Here is a 22,264-nt window from a genome sequence, read left to right as displayed (position 1 = left end):
ACACGAGGTGAGGACACAATCTATATGGAGGGGAGATGGAGACACGAGGTGAGTGCACAATCTATATGGAGGGGAGATTGAGACACGAGGTGAGGACACAATCTATATGGATGGTAGATGGAGACACGAGGTGAGGACACAATCTATATGGAGGGTAGATGGAGACACGAGGTGAGGACACAATCTATATGGAGGGTAGATGGAGACACGAGGTGAGGACACAACCTATATGGAGGGGAGATGGAGACACGAGATGAGGACACAATCTATATGGAGGGTAGATGGAGACACGAGGTGAGGACACAATCTATATGGAGGGTATGATGGAGACACGAGGTGAGGACACAATCTATATGGAGGGGAGATGGAGACACGAGGTGAGGACACTATCTATATGGAGTAGGGTAGATGGAGACACGAGGTGAGGGCACAATCTTTATGGAGTAGGGTAGATGGAGACACGAGGTGAGGACACAATCTATATGGAGGGTAGATGGATACATGAAGTGAGGACACAGTCTATACGGAGGGGAGATGGAGACACCAGGTGAGGACACAATCTATATGGAGGGGAGATGGAGACACGAGGTGAGGACACAATCTATATAGAGGGTAGATGGAGAGAGGAGGTGAGGACACAATCTATATGGAGGGTAGATTAAGACGCAAGGTGAGGACACAATCTATATTGAGGGTAGATGGAGACACGAGGTGAGGACACAATCTATATGGAGGGTAGATGGAGACACGAGGTGAGGACACAATCTATATGGAGGGTAGATGGAGACACGAGGTGAGGACACAATCTATTTGGAGGGTAGATGGAGACATGAGGTGAGGTCACAATCTATATGGAGGGTAGATGGAGACACGATGTGAGGACACAATCTATATGGAGGGTAGATGGAGACATGAGGTGAGGACACAATCTATATGGAGGGTAGATGGAGACACAAGGTGAGGACACAATCTATATGGAGGGTAGATGGAGACACGAGGTGAGGACACAATCCATATGGAGGGGAGATGGAGACACGAGGTGAGGACACAATCTATATGGAGGGTAGATGGAGACAGGAGGTGAGGACACAATCTATATGGAGGGTAGATGGAGACACAAGGTGAGAACACAATCTATATGGAGGGTAGATGGAGACACGAGGTGAGGACACAATCTATATGGGGGGTAGATGGAGACACGAGGTGAGGACACAATCTATATGGAGGGTAGATGGAGACACGAGGTGAGGACACTATCTATATGGAGGGGAGATGGAGACACGAGGTGAGGACACAATCTATATGGAGGGTAGATGGAGACACGAGGTGAGGACATAATCTATATGGAGGGTAGATGGAGACACGAGGTGAGGACGCAATCTATATGGAGGGTAGATGGAGACACGAGGTGAGGACACAATCTATATGGAGGGGAGATGGAGACACGAGGTGAGGTCACAATCTATATGGAGGGGAGATGGAGACACGAGGTGAGGTCACAATCTATATGGAGGAGGGTAGATAGAGACACGAGGTGAGATCACAATCTATATGGAGGGGAGATGGAGACAGGAGGTGAGGACACAATCTATATGTAGGGTAGATGGAGACAGGAGTTGAGGACACAATCTATATGGAGGGTAGATGGAGACACAAGGTGAGGTCACAATCTATATGGAGGGGAGATGGAGACACGAGGTGAGGACACAATCTATATGGATGGTAGATGGAGACACGAGGTGAGGACACAATCTATATGGAGGGTATATGGGGACACGAGGTGAGAGCACAATCTATATGGAGGGTAGATGGAGACAAGAGGTGAGGACACAATCTATATGGAGGGGAGATGGAGACACGAGGTGAGGACACAATCTATATGGAGGGTAGATGGAGACACGAGGTGAGGACACAATCTATATGGAGGGGAGATGGAGACACGAGGTGAGGACACAATCTATATGGAGGGTAGATGGAGACACGAGGTGAGGACACAAACCATATGGAGGGGAGATGGAGACACGAGGTGAGGACTCAATCTATATGGAGGGTATATGGGGACACAAGGTGAGAGCACAATCTATATGGAGGGGAGATGGAGACATGAGGTGAGGACACAATCTATATGGAGGGTAGATGGAGACACGAGGTGAGGACTCAATCTATATGGAGGGGAGATGGAGACACGAGGTGAGGACACAATCTATATGGATGTGAGATGGAGACACGAGGTGAGGACACAATCTATATGGAGGGTAGATGGAGACACAAGGTGAGGACACAATCTTTATGGAGGGTAGATGCAGACACGAGGCGAGGACACAATCTATATGGGGGGTAGATGGAGACACGAGGTGAGGACACAATCTATATGGAGGGGAGATGGAGACACAAGGTGAGGACACTATCTATATGGAGGGGAGATGGAGACACGAGGTGAGGACACAATCTATATGGAGGGTAGATGGAGACACGAGGTGAGGACATAATCTATATGGAGGGTAGTTTGAGACACGAGGTGAGGACGCAATCTATATGGAGGGTAGATGGAGACACGAGGTGAGGACACAATCTATATGGAGGGGAGATGGAGACACGAGGTGAGGTCACAATCTATATGGAGGGGAGATGGAGACACGAGGTGAGGTCACAATCTATATGGAGGAGGGTAGATAGAGACACGAGGTGAGATCACAATCTATATGGAGGGGAGATGGAGACAGGAGGTGAGGACACAATCTATATGTAGGGTAGATGGAGACAGGAGGTGAGGACACAATCTATATGGAGGGTAGATGGAGACACAAGGTGAGGTCACAATCTATATGGAGGGGAGATGGAGACACGAGGTGAGGACACAATCTATATGGATGGTAGATGGAGACACGAGGTGAGGACACAATCTATATGGAGGGTAGATGGAGACACGAGGTGAGGACACAACCTATATGGAGTGTAGATGGAGACACGAGATAAAGACACAATCTATATGGAGGGTAGATGGAGACACGAGGTGAGGACACAATCTATATGGAGGGTATGATGGAGACAGGAGGTGAGGACACAATCTATATGGAGGGGAGATGGAGACACGAGGTGAGGACACTATCTATATGGAGTAGGGTATATGGAGACACGAGGTGAGGACACAATGTTTATGAAGTAGGGTAGATGGAGACACGAGGTGAGGGCACAATCTTTATGGAGTAGGGTAGATGGAGACACGAGGTGAGGACACAATCTATATGGAGGGGAGATGGAGACAGGAGGTGAGGACACAATCTATATGTAGGGTAGATGGAGACAGGAGGTGAGGACACAATCTATATGGAGGGTAGATAGAGACACAAGGTGAGGACACTATCTATATGGAGGGGAGATGGAGACACGAGGTGAGGACACAATCTATATGGAGGGTAGATGGAGACACGAGGTGAGGACATAATCTATATGGAGGGTAGTTTGAGACACGAGGTGAGGACGCAATCTATATGGAGGGTAGATGGAGACACGAGGTGAGGACACAATCTATATGGAGGGGAGATGGAGACACGAGGTGAGGTCACAATCTATATGGAGGGGAGATGGAGACACGAGGTGAGGTCACAATCTATATGGAGGAGGGTAGATAGAGACACGAGGTGAGATCACAATCTATATGGAGGGGAGATGGAGACAGGAGGTGAGGACACAATCTATATGTAGGGTAGATGGAGACAGGAGGTGAGGACACAATCTATATGGAGGGTAGATGGAGACACAAGGTGAGGTCACAATCTATATGGAGGGGAGATGGAGACACGAGGTGAGGACACAATCTATATGGATGGTAGATGGAGACACGAGGTGAGGACACAATCTATATGGAGGGTAGATGGAGACACGAGGTGAGGACACAACCTATATGGAGTGTAGATGGAGACACGAGATAAAGACACAATCTATATGGAGGGTAGATGGAGACACGAGGTGAGGACACAATCTATATGGAGGGTATGATGGAGACAGGAGGTGAGGACACAATCTATATGGAGGGGAGATGGAGACACGAGGTGAGGACACTATCTATATGGAGTAGGGTATATGGAGACACGAGGTGAGGACACAATGTTTATGAAGTAGGGTAGATGGAGACACGAGGTGAGGGCACAATCTTTATGGAGTAGGGTAGATGGAGACACGAGGTGAGGACACAATCTATATGGAGGGGAGATGGAGACAGGAGGTGAGGACACAATCTATATGTAGGGTAGATGGAGACAGGAGGTGAGGACACAATCTATATGGAGGGTAGATGGAGACACAAGGTGAGGTCACAATCTATATGGAGGGGAGATGGAGACACGAGGTGAGGACACAATCTATATGGATGGTAGATGGAGACACGAGGTGAGGACACAATCTATATGGAGGGTATATGGGGACACGAGGTGAGAGCACAATCTATATGGAGGGTAGATGGAGACAAGAGGTGAGGACACAATCTATATGGAGGGGAGATGGAGACACGAGGTGAGGACACAATCTATATGGAGGGTAGATGGAGACACGAGGTGAGGACACAATCTATATGGAGGGGAGATGGAGACACGAGGTGAGGACACAATCTATATGGAGGGTAGATGGAGACACGAGGTGAGGACACAAACCATATGGAGGGGAGATGGAGACACGAGGTGAGGACTCAATCTATATGGAGGGTATATGGGGACACAAGGTGAGAGCACAATCTATATGGAGGGGAAATGGAGACACGAGGTGAGGACACAATCTATATGGAGGGTAGATGGAGACACGAGGTGAGGACACAATCTATATGGAGGGGAGATTGAGACACGAGGTGAGGACACAATCTATATGGAGGGGAGATGGAGACACGAGGTGAGGACACAATCTATATGGAGGGTAGATGGAGACACAAGGTGAGGACACAATCTTTATGGAGGGTAGATGCAGACACGAGGCGAGGACACAATCTATATGGGGGGTAGATGGAGACACGAGGTGAGGACACAATCTATATGGAGGGGAGATGGAGACACGAGGTGAGGACACTATCTATATGGAGGGGAGATGGAGACACGAGGTGAGGACACAATCTATATGGAGGGTAGATGGAAACACGAGGTGAGGACATAATCTATATGGAGGGTAGATTGAGACACGAGGTGAGGACGCAATCTATATGGAGGGTAGATGGAGACACGAGGTGAGGACACAATCTATATGGAGGGGAGATGGAGACACGAGGTGAGGTCACAATCTATATGGAGGGGAGATGGAGACACGAGGTGAGGTCACAATCTATATGGAGGAGGGTAGATAGAGACACGAGGTGAGATCACAATCTATATGGAGGGGAGATGGAGACAGGAGGTGAGGACACAATCTATATGTAGGGTAGATGGAGACAGGAGGTGAGGACACAATCTATATGGAGGGTAGATGGAGACACAAGGTGAGGTCACAATCTATATGGAGGGGAGATGGAGACACGAGGTGAGGACACAATCTATATGGATGGTAGATGGAGACACGAGGTGAGGACACAATCTATATGGAGGGTATATGGGGACACGAGGTGAGAGCACAATCTATATGGAGGGTAGATGGAGACAAGAGGTGAGGACACAATCTATATGGAGGGGAGATGGAGACACGAGGTGAGGACACAATCTATATGGAGGGTAGATGGAGACACGAGGTGAGGACACAATCTATATGGAGGGGAGATGGAGACACGAGGTGAGGACACAATCTATATGGAGGGTAGATGGAGACACGAGGTGAGGACACAAACCATATGGAGGGGAGATGGAGACACGAGGTGAGGACTCAATCTATATGGAGGGTATATGGGGACACAAGGTGAGAGCACAATCTATATGGAGGGGAGATGGAGACACGAGGTGAGGACACAATCTATATGGAGGGTAGATGGAGACACGAGGTGAGGACACAATCTATATGGAGGGGAGATGGAGACAGGAGGTGAGGACACAATCTATATGGAGGGTAGATGGAGACACGAGGTGAGGACACAATCCATATGGAGGGGAGATGGAGACACGAGGTGAGGGCACAATCTATATGGGGGGTAGATGGAGACACGAGGTGAGGACACAATCTATATGGATGGTATATGGAGACACGAGGTGAGGACACAATCTATATGGAGTGTAGATGGAGACACGAGGTGAGGACACAATCTATATGGAGGGTAGATGGAGACACGAGGTGAGGACACAATCTATATGGAGGGTAGATGGAGACATGAGGTGAGGACACTATCTATATGGAGTAGGGTAGATGGAGACACGAGGTGAGGACACAATCTTTATGGAGTAGGGTAGATGGAGACACGAGGTGAGGGCACAATCTTTATGGAGTAGGGTAGATGGAGACACGAGGTGAGGACACAATCTTTATAGAGTAGGGTAGATGGAGATAGGAGGTGAGGACACAATCTATATGGAGGGTATGATGGAGACACGAGGTGAGGACACAATCTATATGGAGGGTAGATGGAGACATGAGGTGAGGACACTATCTATATGGAGTAGGGTAGATGGAGACACGAGGTGAGGACACAATCTTTATGGAGTAGGGTAGATGGAGACACGAGGTGAGGACACAATCTTTATAGAGTAGGGTAGATGGAGATAGGAGGTGAGGACACAATCTATATGGAGTGTAGATGGAGACACGAGGTGAGGACACAATCTATATGGAGGGTAGATGGAGACACGATGTGAGGACACAATCTATATGGAGGGTATGATGGAGACACGAGGTGAGGACACAATCTATATGGAGGGTAGATGGAGACATGAGGTGAGGACACAATCTATATGGAGGGTAGATGGAGACACGAGGTGAGGACACAATCTATATGGAGGGTAGATGGAGACAGGAGGTGAGGACACAATCTATATGGAGTAGGGTAGATGGAGACACGAGGTGAGGACACAATCTTTATGGAGTAGGGTAGATGGAGACACGAGGTGAGGACACAATCTTTATGGAGTAGGGTAGATGGAGACACGAGGTGAGGACACAATCTTTATGGAGTAGGGTAGATGGAGACACGAGGTGAGGACACAATCTTTATGGAGTAGGGTAGATGGAGACACGAGGTGAGGACACAATCTTTATGGAGTAGGGTAGATGGAGATAGGAGGTAAGGTGACTGAGAGACCGGCAGAGGCAGAGGAGAAGACAGATGACAGATGGATGAGCGGGGCAGCAGAGTTTAGGATAGATTGGAGAGGTGTTTGAGAGTTAGCTGGGAGAGAACAATGGAGAAGAATGTGTTGCAGTAATCCAAGTGGGAGATGATGAGGGCAGGGACTAGTAGTTTCGTAGACTCTGGATTGAGGAAGGGTCAGATGCTAGAGAGATGTTTTTTGTGATGGAGGCAGCAGGTTGTAGTAAGGGCCTGGATGTGAGGCTTAAGGGATAAGGCAGAGCCAAAGATGGCTCCAAGCGGACTACAAGGACCGGGGAGTGCGTGGATGTGTACTATGTGTACTATGTGCAGTGTGTACTATGTGCAGTGTGTACTATGTGCAGTGTGTAGAGGGTGAAGAGCAGGGGTCCCAGAACAAAGGTGTAGAGGGGGAAGAGCGGGGGTCCCAGGACAGAGGTGTAGAGGGAGAAGAGCAGGGGTCCCAGGACAGAGGTGTAGAGGGAGAAGAGCAGGGGTCCCAGGACAGAGGTGTAGAGGGAGAAGAGCAGGGGTCCCAGGACAGAGGTGTAGAGGGAGAAGAGCAGGGGTCGCAGGACAGAGGTGTAGAGGGTGAGGAGCAGGGGTCCCAGGACAAAGGTGTAGAGGGGGAAGAGCGGGGGTCCCAGGACAGAGGTGTAGAGGGAGAAGAGCAGGGGTCCCAGGACAGAGGTGTAGAGGGAGAAGAGCAGGGGTCCCAGGACAGAGGTGTAGAGGGAGAAGAGCAGGGGTCCCAGGACAGAGGTGTAGAGGGAGAAGAGCAGGGTCCCAGGACAGAGGTGTAGAGGGTGAAGAGCAGGGGTCCCAGGACAGAGGTGTAGAGGGTGAGGAGCAGGGGTCCCAGGACAGAGGTGTAGAGGGAGAAGAGCAGGGGTCCCAGGACAGAGGTGTAGAGGGAGAAGAGCAGGGGTCCCAGGACAGAGGTGTAGAGGGAGAAGAGCAGGGGTCCCAGGACAGAGGTGTAGAGGGTGAAGAGCAGGGGTCCCAGGACAGAGGTGTAGAGGGTGAAGAGCAGGGGTCCCAGGACAGAGGTGTAGATGGAGAAGAGCAGGGGTCCCAGGACAGAGGTGTAGAGGGTGAAGAGCAGGGGTCCCAGGACAGAGGTGTAGATGGAGAAGAGCAGGGGTCCCAGGACAGAGGTGTAGATGGAGAAGAGCAGGGGTCCCAGGACAGAGGTGTAGAGGGTGAAGAGCAGGGGTCCCAGGACAGAGGTGTAGAGGGTGAAGAGCAGGGCTCCCAGGACAGAGGTGTAGATGGAGAAGAGCAGGGGTCCCAGGACAGAGGTGTAGAGGGAGAAGAGCAGGGGTCCCAGGACAGAGGTGTAGAGGGTGAAGAGCAGGGGTCCCAGGACAGAGGTGTAGATGGAGAAGAGCAGTGGTCCCAGGACAGAGGTGTAGAGGGTGAGGAGCAGGGGTCCCAGGACAGAGGTGTAGAGGGAGAAGAGCAGGGGTCCCAGGACAGAGGTGTAGAGGGAGAAGAGCAGCGGCCCCAGGACAGAGGTGTAGAGGGAGAAGAGCAGGGGTCCCAGGACAGAGGTGTAGTTGGAGAAGAGCAGGGGTCCCAGGACAGAGGTGTAGAGGGAGAAGAGCAGGGGTCCCAGGACAGAGGTGTAGAGGGAGAAGAGCAGGGGTCCCAGGACAGAGGTGTAGAGGGTGAAGAGCAGGGGCCCCAGGACAGAGGTGTAGAGGGAGAAGAGCAGGGGTCCCAGGACAGAGGTGTAGAGGGAGAAGAGCAGGGGTCCCAGGACAGAGGTGTAGAGGGGGAGAGCAGGTGTCCCAGGACAGAGGTGTAGAGGGAGAAGAGCAGGGTCCCAGGACAGAGGTGTAGAGGGGGAAGAGCGGGGGTCCCAGGACAGAGGTGTAGAGGGGGAAGAGCAGGGGTCCCAGGACAGAGGTGTAGAGGGAGAAGAGCAGGGGTCCCAGGACAGAGGTGTAGAGGGAGAAGAGCAGGGGCCCCAGGACAGAGGTGTAGAGGGAGAAGAGCAGGGGTCCCAGGACAGAGGTGTAGTTGGAGAAGAGCAGGGGTCCCAGGACAGAGGTGTAGAGGGAGAAGAGCAGGAGTCCCAGGACAGAGGTGTAGAGGGTGAAGAGCAGGGGTCCCAGGACAGAGGTGTAAAGGGAGAAGAGCAGGGGTCCCAGGACAGAGGTGTAGAGGGTGAGGAGCAGGGGTCCCAGGACAGAGGTGTAGATGGAGAAGAGCAGGGGTCCCAGGACAGAGGTGTAGAGGGAGAAGAGCAGGGGTCCCAGAACAGAGGTGTAGAGGGGGAGAGCAGGGGTCCCAGGACAGAGGTGTAGAGGGAGAAGAGCAGGGTCCCAGGACAGAGGTGTAGATGAAGAAGAGCAGGGGTCCCAGGACAGAGGTGTAGATGGAGAAGAGCAGGGGTCCCAGGACAGAGGTGTAGATGGAGAAGAGCAGGGCTCCCAGGACAGAGGTGTAGAGGGAGAAGAGCAGGGGTCCCAGAACAGAGGTGTACATGGAGAAGAGCATTGGTCCCGGGACAGAGGTGTAGATGGAGAAGAGTAGGGGTCCCAGGACAGAGGTGTAGAGGGTGAAGAGCAGGGGTCCCAGGACAGAGGTGTAGATGGAGAAGAGCAGGGGTCCCAGGACAGAGGTGTAGAGGGAGAAGAGCAGGGGTCCCAGGACAGAGGTGTAGATGGAGAAGAGCAGGGGTCCCAGGACAGAGGTGCAGAGGGGGAAGAGCAGGGGTCCCAGGACAGAGGTGTAGATGGAGAAGAGCAGGGGTCCCAGGACAGAGGTGTAGAGGGAGAAGAGCAAGGGTCCCAGGACAGAGGTGTAGAGGGTGAAGAGCAGGGGTCCCAGGACAGAGGTGTAGATGGAGAAGAGCAGGGGTCCCAGGACAGAGGTGTAGATGGAGAAGAGCATTGGTCCCAGGACAGAGGTGTAGAGGGTGAAGAGCAGGGGTCCCAGGACAGAGGTGTAGATGGAGAAGAGCAGGGGTCCCAGGACAGAGGTGTAGAGGGAGAAGAGCAGGGGTCCCAGGACAGAGGTGTAGAGGGTGAAGAGCAGGGGTCCCAGGACAGAGGTGTAGATGGAGAAGAGCAGGGGTCCCAGGACAGAGGTGTAGAGGGGGAAGAGCAGGGGTCCCAGGACAGAGGTGTAGAGGGTGAGGAGCAGGGGTCCCAGGACAGAGGTGTAGAGGGTGAAGAGCAGGGCTCCCAGGACAGAGGTGTAGATGGAGAAGAGCAGGGGTCCCAGGACAGAGGTGTTGAGGGAGAAGAGCAGGGGTCCCAGGACAGAGGTGTAGATGGAGAAGAGCAGTGGTCCCAGGACAGAGGTGTAGAGGGAGAAGAGCAGGGGTCCCAGGACAGAGGTGTAGAGGGTGAGGAGCAGGGGTCCCAGGACAGAGGTGTAGATGGAGAAGAGCAGGGGTCCCAGGACAGAGGTGTAGAGGGTGAGGAGCAGGGGTCCCAGGACAGAGGTGTAGAGGGTGAAGAGCAGGGGTCCCAGGACAGAGGTGTAGAGGGGGAAGAGCAGGGGTCCCAGGACAGAGGTGTAGAGGGGGAAGAGCAGGGGTCCCAGGACAGAGGTGTAGAGGGAGAAGAGCAGGGGTCCCAGGACAGAGGTGTAGAGGGAAAAGAGCAGGCGTCCCAGGACAGAGGTGTAGAGGGAGAAGAGCAGGAGTCCTAGGACAGAGGTGTAGATGGAGAAGAGCAGGGGTCCCAGGACAGAGGTGTAGAGGGTGAGGAGCAGGGGTCCCAGGACAGAGGTGTAGAGGGAGAAGAGCAGGGGTCCCAGGACAGAGGTGTAGAGGGAGAAGAGCAGGGGTCCCAGGACAGAGGTGTAGAGGGAGAAGAGCAGGGGTCCCAGGACAGAGGTGTAGAGGGAGAAGAGCAGGGGTCCCAGGACAGAGGTGTAGAGGGTGAAGAGCAGGGGTCCCAGGACAGAGGTGTAGATGGAGAAGAGCAGGGGTCCCAGGACAGAGGTGTAGAGGGAGAAGAGCAGGGGTCCCAGGACAGAGGTGTAGAGGGGGAGAGCAGGGGTCCCAGGACAGAGGTGTAGAGGGAGAAGAGCAGGGGTCCCAGGACAGAGGTGTAGAGGGTGAAGAGCAGGGGTCCCAGGACAGAGGTGTAGAGGGTGAAGAGCAGGGGTCCCAGGACAGAGGTGTAGAGGGGGAAGAGCAGGGGTCCCAGGACAGAGGTGTAGAGGGAGAAGAGCAGGGGTCCCAGGACAGAGGTGTAGAGGGAGAAGAGCAGGCGTCCCAGGACAGAGGTGTAGAGGGAGAAGAGCGGGGGTCCCAGGACAGAGGTGTAGAGGGGGAAGAGCGGAGGTCCCAGGACAGAGGTGTAGAGGGAGAAGAGCAGGGGTCCCAGGACAGAGGTGTAGAGGGAGAAGAGCGGGGGTCCCAGGACAGAGGTGTAGAGGGGGAAGAGCAGGGGTCCCAGGACAGAGGTGTAGAGGGTGAGGAGCAGGGGTCCCAGGACAGAGGTGTAGAGGGTGAAGAGCAGGGCTCCCAGGACAGAGGTGTAGAGGGAGAAGAGCAGGGGTCCCAGGACAGAGGTGTAGAGGGAGAAGAGCAGGGGCCCCAGGACAGAGGTGTAGAGGGAGAAGAGCAGGGCTCCCAGGACAGAGGTGTAGAGGGAGAAGAGCAGGAGTCCCAGGACAGAGGTGTAGAGGGGGAGAGCAGGGGTCCCAGGACAGAGGTGTAGAGGGAGAAGAGCAGGGTCCCAGGACAGAGGTGTAGATGGAGAAGAGCAGGGGTCCCAGGAGAGAGGTGTAGAGGGAGAAGAGCAGGGGTCCCAGGACAGAAGTGTAGATGGAGAAGAGCAGGGGTCCCAGGACAGAGGTGTAGATGGAGAAGAGCAGGGCTCCCAGGACAGAGGTGTAGAGGGAGAAGAGCAGGGGTCCCAGAACAGAGGTGTACATGGAGAAGAGCATTGGTCCCAGGACAGAGGTGTAGAGGGTGAAGAGCAGGGGTCCCAGGACAGAGGTGTAGAGGGTGAGGAGCAGGGGTCCCAGGACAGAGGTGTAGATGGAGAAGAGTAGGGGTCCCAGGACAGAGGTGTAGATAGAGAAGAGTAGGGGTCCCAGGACAGAGGTGTAGATGGAGAAGAGCAGGGGTCCCAGGACAGAGGTGTAGAGGGTGAAGAGCAGGGGTCCCAGGACAGAGGTGTAGAGGGTGAGGAGTAGGGGTCCCAGGACAGAGGTGTAGATGGAGAAGAGCAGGGGTCCCAGGACAGAGGTGTAGAGGGAGAAGAGCAGGGGTCCCTGGACAGAGGTGTAGAGGGAGAAGAGCAGGGGTCCCAGGACAGAGGTGTAGATGGAGAAGAGTAGGGGTCCCAGGACAGAGGTGTAGATGGAGAAGAGCAGGGGTCCCAGGACAGAGGTGTAGAGGGTGAAGAGCAGGGGTCCCAGGACAGTGGTGTAGATGGAGAAGAGCAGGAGTCCCAGGACAGAGGTGTAGAGGGAGAAGAGCAGGGGTCCCAGGACAGAGGTGTAGAGGGAGAAGAGCAGGGGTCCCAGGACAGAGGTGTAGAGGGTGAAGAGCAGGGGTCCCAGGACAGAGGTGTAGATGGAGAAGAGCAGGGGTCCCAGGACAGAGGTGTAGAGGGTGAAGAGCAGGGGTCCCAGGACAGAGGTGTAGAGGGTGAGGAGCAGGGGTCCCAGGACAGAGGTGTAGAGGGAGAAGAGCAGGGGTCCCAGGACAGAGGTGTAGATGGAGAAGAGCAGGGGTCCCAGGACAGAGGTGTAGATGGAGAAGAGCAGGGGTCCCAGGACAGAGGTGTAGAGGGGGAAGAGCAGGGGTCCCAGGACAGAGGTGTAGAGGGTGAAGAGCAGGGGTCCCAGGAGAGAGGTGTAGAGTGTGAAGAGAAGGGGTCCCCGGCCAGAGCCCTGAGGGACACCAACATAGAGGGGGCGTAGTGAAGAAGTGGTGTGAGAGTAATGGACACTGAACGTCCAGTTGGAGAGGCATGAGGAGATCCAGGACAGGTCAGTGATACCATCCCCCACAACACTGACCTCCACAGCCCCCACAACACTGACCTCCACAGCCCCCATAACAGTGACCTCCACAACCCCCCACAACACTGACCTCCACAGCCCCCACAACACTGACCTCCACAACCCCCCACAACACTGTCCTCCACAACCCCCCACAACACTGACCTCCACAGCCCCCCACAACACTGACCTCCACAGCCCCCATAACAGTGACCTCCACAACCCCCCACAACACTGTCCTCCACAACCCCCCACAACACTGACCTCCACAGCCCCCCACAACACTGACCTCCACAGCCCCCCACAACACTGACCTCCACAGCCCCCCACAACAGTGACCTCCATACAAGTTGGGGCCTTACCTCTACCTTCCCGGTGGCACTGTATGGACAGTATACATCCGGGTCACCTACTGGGATACGCTCCACAATTTTGCTGTCATTAACAATGTACAGACTATTGGGGTGAGACCTGTGGAAAGACACCAATGAGAACAGGTACAGAGGGCGAGACGGGCGAGGATGGGTCACTGCTTCATCTCTCTACCTGTTAGGAAACTGCAGCTCAGCAAAGAGGTTCTCAGCCCACGTGTGGTCCATGTTATACAGCTTGAAAGTCTGCAGGACGAGGTCTGCCAGGCCGCTGTTCTCCGCCGACCCCACTGGATGAGGGGCCCGTGACACCCTCCTGAAAACGAAATGACCACCACATGGGTGTTAATCACACAGTATGTTATATCCCATGCTGTGTATAGAGCAGTATGAGGTGTTATATACAGGATACATTGTATATCCTGGTGTCAGTATGTAATATCCCATGCTGTGTACAGAGCTGTATGAGGTTATATACAGGATACATTGTACGTCCTGGTGTCAGTATGTAATATCCCATGCTGTGTACAGAGGTGTATGAGGTGTTATATACAGGATACATTGTACATCCTGGTGTCAGTATGTAATATCCCATGCTGTGTACAGAGCTGTATGAGGTTATATACAGGACACATTGTACTTCCTGGTGTCAGTATGTAATATCCCATGCTGTGTACAGAGCTGTATGAGGTTATATACAGGATACATTTTACATCCTGGTGTCAGTATGTAATATCCCATGCTGTGTACAGAGCTGTATGAGGTTATATACAGGATACATTGTATATCCTGGTGTCAGTATGTAATATCCCATGCTGTGTACAGAGCTGTATGAGGTGTTATATACAGGATACATTGTACATCCCGGTGTCAGTATGTAATATCCCATGCTGTGTACAGAGGTGTATGAGGTTATATACAGGATACATTGTATATCCAGGTGTCAGTATGTAATATCCCATGCTGTGTACAGAGCTGTATGAGGTTATATACAGGATACTTTGTACGTCCTGGTGTCAGTATGTAATATCCCATGCTGTGTACAGAGCTGTATGAGGTTATATACAGGATACATTGTACAACCTGGTATCAGTATGTAATATCCCATGCTGTGTACAGAGCTGTATGAGGTTATATACAGGATACATTGTACAGTCTGGTGTCAGTATGTAATATCCCATGCTGTGTACAGAGCTGTATGAGGTTATATACAGGATACATTGTATGTCCTGGTGTCAGTATGTAATATCCCATGCTGTGTACAGAGCTGTATGAGGTTATATACAGGATACATTGTATATCCAGGTATCAGTATGTAATATCCCATGCTGTGTACAGAGCTGTATGAGGTTATATACAGGATACATTGTACATCCTGGTGTCAGTATGTAATATCCCATGCTGTGTACAGAGCTGTATGAGGTTATATACAGGATACATTGTATATTCTGGTGTCAGTATGTAATATCCCATGCTGTGTACAGAGCTGTATGAGGTGTTATATACAGGATACATTGTACATCCCGGTGTCAGTATGTAATATCCCATGCTGTGTACAGAGCTGTATGAGGTTATATACAGGATACTTTGTACGTCCTGGTGTCAGTATGTAATATCCCATGCTGTGTACAGAGCTGTATGAGGTTATATACAGGATACATTGTACAACCTGGTATCAGTATGTAATATCCCATGCTGTGTACAGAGCTGTATGAGGTTATATACAGGATACATTGTACGTCCTGGTGTCAGTATGTAATATCCCATGCTGTGTACATAGCTGTATGAGGTGTTATATACAGGATACATTGTATGTCCTGGTGTCAGTATGTAATATCCCATGCTGTGTACAGAGCTGTATGAGGTTATATACAGGATACATTGTACGTCCTGGTGTCAGTATGTAATATCCCATGCTGTGTACAGAGCTGTATGAGGTTATATACAGGATACATTGTATATCCTGGTGTCAGTATGTAATATCCCATGCTGTGTACAGAGCTGTATGAGGTTATATACAGGATACATTGTACCTCCTGGTGTCAGTATGTCATATCCCATGCTGTGTACAGAGCAGTATGAGGTGTTATATACAGGATACATTGTACGTTCTGGTGTCAGTATGTAATATCCCATGCTGTGTACAGAGCTGTATGAGGTTATATACAGGATACATTGTACGTCCTGGTGTCAGTATGTAATATCCCATGCTGTGTACAGAGCTGTATGAGGTGTTATATACAGGATACATTGTACCTCCTGGTGTCAGTATGTCATATCCCATGCTGTGTACAGAGCAGTATGAGGTGTTATATACTGGATACATTGTACGTTCTGGTGTCAGTATGTCATATCCCATGCTGTGTACAGAGCAGTATGAGGTGTTATATACAGGATACATTGTACGTCCTGGTGTCAGTATGTAATATCCCATGCTGTGTACAGAAGTGTATGAGGTGTTATATACAGGACACATTGTACATCTTGGTGTCAGTATGTAATATCCCATGCTGTGTATAGAGCAGTATGAGGTGTTATATACAGGATACATTGTACGTCCTGGTGTCAGTATGTAATATCCCATGCTGTGTACAGAGCTGTATGAGGTGTTATATACAGGATACATTGTACGTCCTGGTGTCAGTATGTAATATCCCATGCTGTGTATAGAGCAGTATGAGGTGTTATATACAGGATACATTGTACGTCCTGGTGTCAGTATGTAATATCCCATGCTGTGTATAGAGCAGTATGAGGTGTTATATACAGGATACATTGTACATCCTGGTGTCAGTATGTAATATCCCATGCTGTGTACAGAGCTGTATGAGGTGTTATATACAGGATACATTGTATGTCCTGGTGTCAGTATGTAATATCCCATGCTGTGTACAGAGCTGTATGAGGTTATATGCAGGATACATTGTACATCCTGGTGTCAGTATGTAATATCCAATGCTGTGTACAGAGCTGTATGAGGTTATATACAGGATACATTGTACATCCTGATGTCAGTATGTAATATCCCATGCTGTGTACAGAGCTGTAAGAGGTTATATACAGGATACATTGTACATCCTGGTGTCAGTATGTAATATCCCATGCTGTGTACAGAGCTGTATGAGGTGTTATATACAGGATACATTGTACATCCTGATGTCAGTATGTAATATCCCATGCTGTGTACAGAGCTGTATGAGGTTATATACAGGATACATTGTACATCCTGGTGTCAGTATGTAATATCCCATGCTGTGTACAGAGCTGTATGAGGTGTTATATACAGGATACATTGTACATCCTGATGTCAGTATGTAATATCCCATGCTGTGTACAGAGCTGTATGAGGTTATATACAGGATACATTGTACATCCTGATGTCAGTATGTAATATCCCATGCTGTGTACAGAGCTGTGTGAGGTTATATACAGGATACATTGTACATCCTGGTGTCAGTATGTAATATCCCATGCTGTGTACAGAGCTGTATGAGGTTATATACAGGATACATTGTACATCCTGGTGTCAGTATGTAATATCCCATGCTGTGTACAGAGCTGTATGAGGTTATATACAGGATACATTGTACATCCCGTTGTCAGTATGTAATATCCCATGCTGTGTACAGAGCTGTATGAGGTTATATACAGGATACATTGTACATCCTGGTGTCAGTATGTAATATCCCATGCTGTGTATAGAGCAGTATGAGGTGTTATATACAGGATACATTGTACATCCTGGTGTCAGTATGTAATATCCCATGCTGTGTACAGAGCTGTATGAGGTTATATACAGGATACATTGTACATCCTGGTGTCAGTATGTAATATCCCATGCTGTGTATAGAGCTGTATGAGGTGTTATATACAGGATACATTGTATGTCCTGGTGTCAGTATGTAATATCCCATGCTGTGTACAGAGCTGTATGAGGTTATATACAGGATACATTGTATGTCCTGGTGTCAGTATGTAATATCCCATGCTGTGTACAGAGGTGTATGAGGTTATATACAGGATACATTGTACATCCTGGTGTCAGTATGTAATATCCCATGCTGTGTACAGAGCTGTATGAGATTATATACAGGATACAATGTATATCCTGGTGTCAGTATGTAATATCCCATGCTGTGTACAGAGCTGTATGAGGTTATATACAGGATACATTGTACGTCCTGGTGTCAGTATGTAATATCCCATGCTGTGTACAGAGCTGTATGAGATTATATACAGGATACAATGTATATCCTGGTGTCAGTATGTAATATCCCATGCTGTGTACAGAGCTGTATGAGGTTATATACAGGATACATTGTACGTCCTGGTGTCAGAATGTAATATCCCATGCTGTGTACAGAGCTGTATGAGGTTATATACAGGATACATTGTACATCCTGGTGTCAGTATGTAATATCCCATGCTGTGTACAGAGCTGTATGAGGTGTTATACACAGGATACATTTTACATCCTGGTGTCAGTATGTAATATCCCATGCTGTGTACAGAGCTGTATAAGGTGTTATATACAGGATACATTGTACATCCTGGTGACAGTATGTAATATCCCATGCTGTGTACAGAGCTGTATGAGGTGTTATATACAGGATACATTGTACATCCTGGTGTCAGTATGTAATATCCCATGCTGTGTACAGAGCTGTATGAGGTGTTATACACAGGATACATTGTACATCCTGGTATCAGTATGTAATATCCCATGCTGTGTACAGAGCTGTATAAGGTGTTATATACAGGACACATTGTACATCCTGGTGTCAGTATGTAATATCCCATGCTGTGTACAGAGCTGTATGAGGTTATATACAGGATAAATTGTACGTCCTGGTGTCAGTATGTAATATCCCATGCTGTGTACAGAGCTGTATGAGGTTATATACAGGATACATTGTACATCCTGGTGTCAGTATGTAATATCCCATGCTGTGTACAGAGCTGTATGAGGTTATATACAGGATACATTGTACATCCTGGTGTCAGTATGTAATATCCCATGCTGTGTACAGAGCTGTATCAGGGGTTTTTTACAGGATACATTGCATGTCCTGGTGTCAGTATGTAATATCCCATGCTGTGTACAGAGCTGTATGAGGTTATATACAGGATACATTGTACATCCTGGTGTCAGTATGTAATATCCCATGCTGTGTACAGAGCTGTGTGAGGTTATATACAGGATACATTGTACATTCCGTTGTCAGTATGTAATATCCCATGCTGTGTACAGAGCTGTATGAGGTTATATACAGGATACATTGTACATCCTGGTGTCAGTATGTAATATCCCATGCTGTGTACAGAGCTGTATGAGGTTATATACAGGATACATTGTATGTCCTGGTGTCAGTATGTAATATCCCATGCTGTGTACAGAGCTGTATGAGGTTATATACAGGATACATTGTACATCCTGGTGTCAGTATGTAATATCCCATGCTGTGTACAGAGCTGTATGAGGTGTTATATACAGGATACATTGTACATCCTGGTATCAGTATGTAATATCCCATGCTGTGTACAGAGCTGTATGAGGTTATATACAGGATACATTGTACATCCTGGTGTCAGTATGTAATATCCCATGCTGTGTACAGAGCTGTATGAGGTTATATACAGGATACATTGTACATCCTGGTGTCAGTATGTAATATCCCAGGCTGTGTACAGAGCTGTATGAGGTATTATATACAGTATACATTGTACATCCTGGTGTCAGTATGTAATATCCCATGCTGTGTACAGAGCTGTATGAGGTTATATACAGGATAAATTGTATGTCCTGGTGTCAGTATGTAATATCCCATGCTGTGTACAGAGCTGTATCAGGGGTTATATACAGGATACATTGCATGTCCTGGTGTCAGTATGTAATATCCCATGCTGTGTACAGAGCTGTGTGAGGTTATATACAGGATACATTGTACATCCAGTTGTCAGTATGTAATATCCCATGCTGTGTACAGAGCTGTATGAGGTTATATACAGGATACATTGTACATCCTGGTGTCAGTATGTAATATCCCATGCTGTGTACAGAGCTGTATGAGGTTATATACAGGATACATTGTACATCCTGGTGTCAGTATGTAATATCCCATGCTGTGTACAGAGCTGTATGAGCTTATATACAGGATACATTGTATGTCCTGGTGTCAGTATGTAATATCCCATGCTGTGTACAGAGCTGTATGAGGTTATATACAGGATACATTGTACATCCTGGTGTCAGTATATAATATCCCATGCTGTGTACAGAGCTGTATGAGGTTATATACAGGATACATTGTACATCCTGGTGTCAGTATGTAATATCCCATGCTGTGTACAGAGCTGTATGAGGTTATATACAGGATACATTATACATCCTGGTGTCAGTATGTAATATCCTATGCTGTGTACAGAGCTGTATGAGGTTGTATACAGGATACATTGTATGTCCTGGTATCAGTATGTAATATCCCATGCTGTGTACAGAGCTGTATGGGTTATATACAGGATACATTGTACATCCTGGTGTCAGTATGTAATATCCCATGCTGTGTACAGAGCTGTATGAGTTTATATACAGGATACATTGTATGTCCTGGTATCAGTATGTAATATCCCATGCTGTGTACAGAGCTGTATGAGGTTATATACAGGATACATTGTACATCCTGGTGTCAGTATGTAATATCCCATGCTGTGTACAGAGCTGTATAAGGTGTTATATACAGGATACCTTGTACGTCCTGGTGTCAGTATGTAATATCCCATGCTGTGTACAGAGCTGTATGAGGTTATATACAGGATACATTGTACGTCCTGGTGTCAGTATGTAATATCCCATGCTGTGTACAGAGGTGTATGAGGTTATATACAGGATACATTGTACATCCTGGTGTCAGTATTTAATATCCCATGCTGTGTACAGAGCTGTATAAGGTGTTATAAACAGGATACCTTGTACGTCCTGGTGTCAGTATGTAATATCCCATGCTGTGTACAGAGCTGTATGAGGTTATATACAGGATACATTGTATATCCTGGTGTCAGTATGTAATATCCCATGCTGTGTACAGAGCTGTATGAGGTTATATACAGGATACATTGTACATCCTGGTGTCAGTATGTAATATCCCATGCTGTGTACAGAGCTGTATGAGGTGTTATATACAGGATACATTGTACATCCTGATGTCAGTATGTAATATCCCATGCTGTGTACAGAGCTGTAGGAGGTTATATACAGGATACATTGTATATCCTGGTGTCAGTATGTAATATCCCATGCTGTGTACAGAGCTGTATGAGGTTATATACAGGACACATTGTATATCCCGGTGTCAGTATGTAATATCCCATGCTGTGTACAGAGCTGTATGAGGTTATATACAGGATGCATTGTATATCCTGGTGTCAGTATGTAATATCCCATGCTGTGTACAGAGCTGTAGGAGGTTATATACAGGATACATTGTATATCCCGGTGTCAGTATGTAATATCCCATGCTGTGTACAGAGCTGTATGAGGTTATATACAGGATACATTGTACATCCTGGTGTCAGTATGTAATATCCCATGCTGTGTACAGAGCTGTATGAGGTGTTATATACAGGATACATTGTACAGTCTGGTGTCAGTATGTAATATCCCATGCTGTGTACAGAGCTGTATGAGGTGTTATATACAGGATACATTGTACAGTCTTGTGTCAGTATGTAATATCCCATGCTGTGTACAGAGCTGTATAAAGTGTTATATACAGGAGACCTTGTACGTCCCGGTGTCAGTATGTAATATCCCATGCTGTGTACAGAGCTGTATGAGGTTATATACAGGATACATTGTACATCCTGGTGTCAGTATGTAATATCCCATGCTGTGTACAGAGCTGTATGAGGTGTTATATACAGGATACATTGTACATCCTGGTGTCAGTATGTAATATCCCATGCTGTGTATAGAGCTGTATGAGGTTATATACAGGATACATTGTACACCCTGGTGTCAGTATGTAATATCCCATGCTGTGTACAGAGCTGTATGAGGTTATATACAGGATACATTGTACGTCTTGGTGTCAGTATGTAATATCCCATGCTGTGTACAGAGCTGTATGAGGTTATATACAGGATACATTGTACATCCTGGTGTCAGTATGTAATATCCCATGCTGTGTACAGAGCTGTATGAGGTTATATACAGGATACATTGTATGTCCTGGTATCAGTATGTAATATCCCATGCTGTGTACAGAGCTGTATGAGGTTATATACAGGATACATTGTACATCCTGGTGTCAGTATGTAATATCCCATGCTGTGTACAGAGCTGTATGAGGTGTCATATACAGGATACCTTGTACGTCCTGGTGTCAGTATGTAATATCCCATGCTGTGTACAGAGCTGTATGAGGTTATATACAGGATACATTGTATATCCTGGTGTCAGTATGTAATATCCCATGCTGTGTACAGAGGTGTATGAGGTTATATACAGGATTAATTGTATGTCCTGGTGTCAGTATGTAATATCCCATGCTGTGTACAGAGCTGTATGAGGTGTTATATACAGGATACCTTGTACGTCCTCGTGTCAGTATGTAATATCCCATGCTGTGTACAGAGCTGTATAAGGTGTTATATACAGGATACCTTGTACGTCCTGGGGTCAGTATGTAATATCCCATGCTGTGTACAG

The 22,264-nt window shown here is 48.5% G+C and overlaps 1 protein-coding gene across 6 annotated transcripts in view; it reads right to left on the bottom strand.

Moving 5' to 3' along the window:
* TFR2 (transferrin receptor 2) overlaps positions 1 to 22,264 on the bottom strand; it is an 86,975-nt gene that overhangs the window by 43,728 nt on the left and 20,983 nt on the right. For all 6 annotated transcript variants that reach the window (XR_011855138.1, XR_011855139.1, XR_011855140.1 and 3 more), the window contains exons 5-6: positions 13,733 to 13,873; positions 13,549 to 13,657 (exon numbers count right to left, since the gene is read on the bottom strand). Coding sequence is in view for 2 of the 6 variants with exons in the window: in XM_072150059.1 (XP_072006160.1) it covers positions 13,549 to 13,657; positions 13,733 to 13,873 (250 nt within the window). In the remaining 4 variants the exon portion in view is untranslated. The remainder of the gene's footprint in view (positions 1 to 13,548; positions 13,658 to 13,732; positions 13,874 to 22,264) is intronic.

Source organism: Engystomops pustulosus, chromosome 4, assembly GCF_040894005.1.
Source record: "Engystomops pustulosus chromosome 4, aEngPut4.maternal, whole genome shotgun sequence".
NCBI lineage: Eukaryota > Metazoa > Chordata > Amphibia > Anura > Leptodactylidae > Engystomops > Engystomops pustulosus.
Note: the sequence above shows the minus strand (reverse complement) of the source record. Positions and strands in the feature narration are given on the sequence as shown.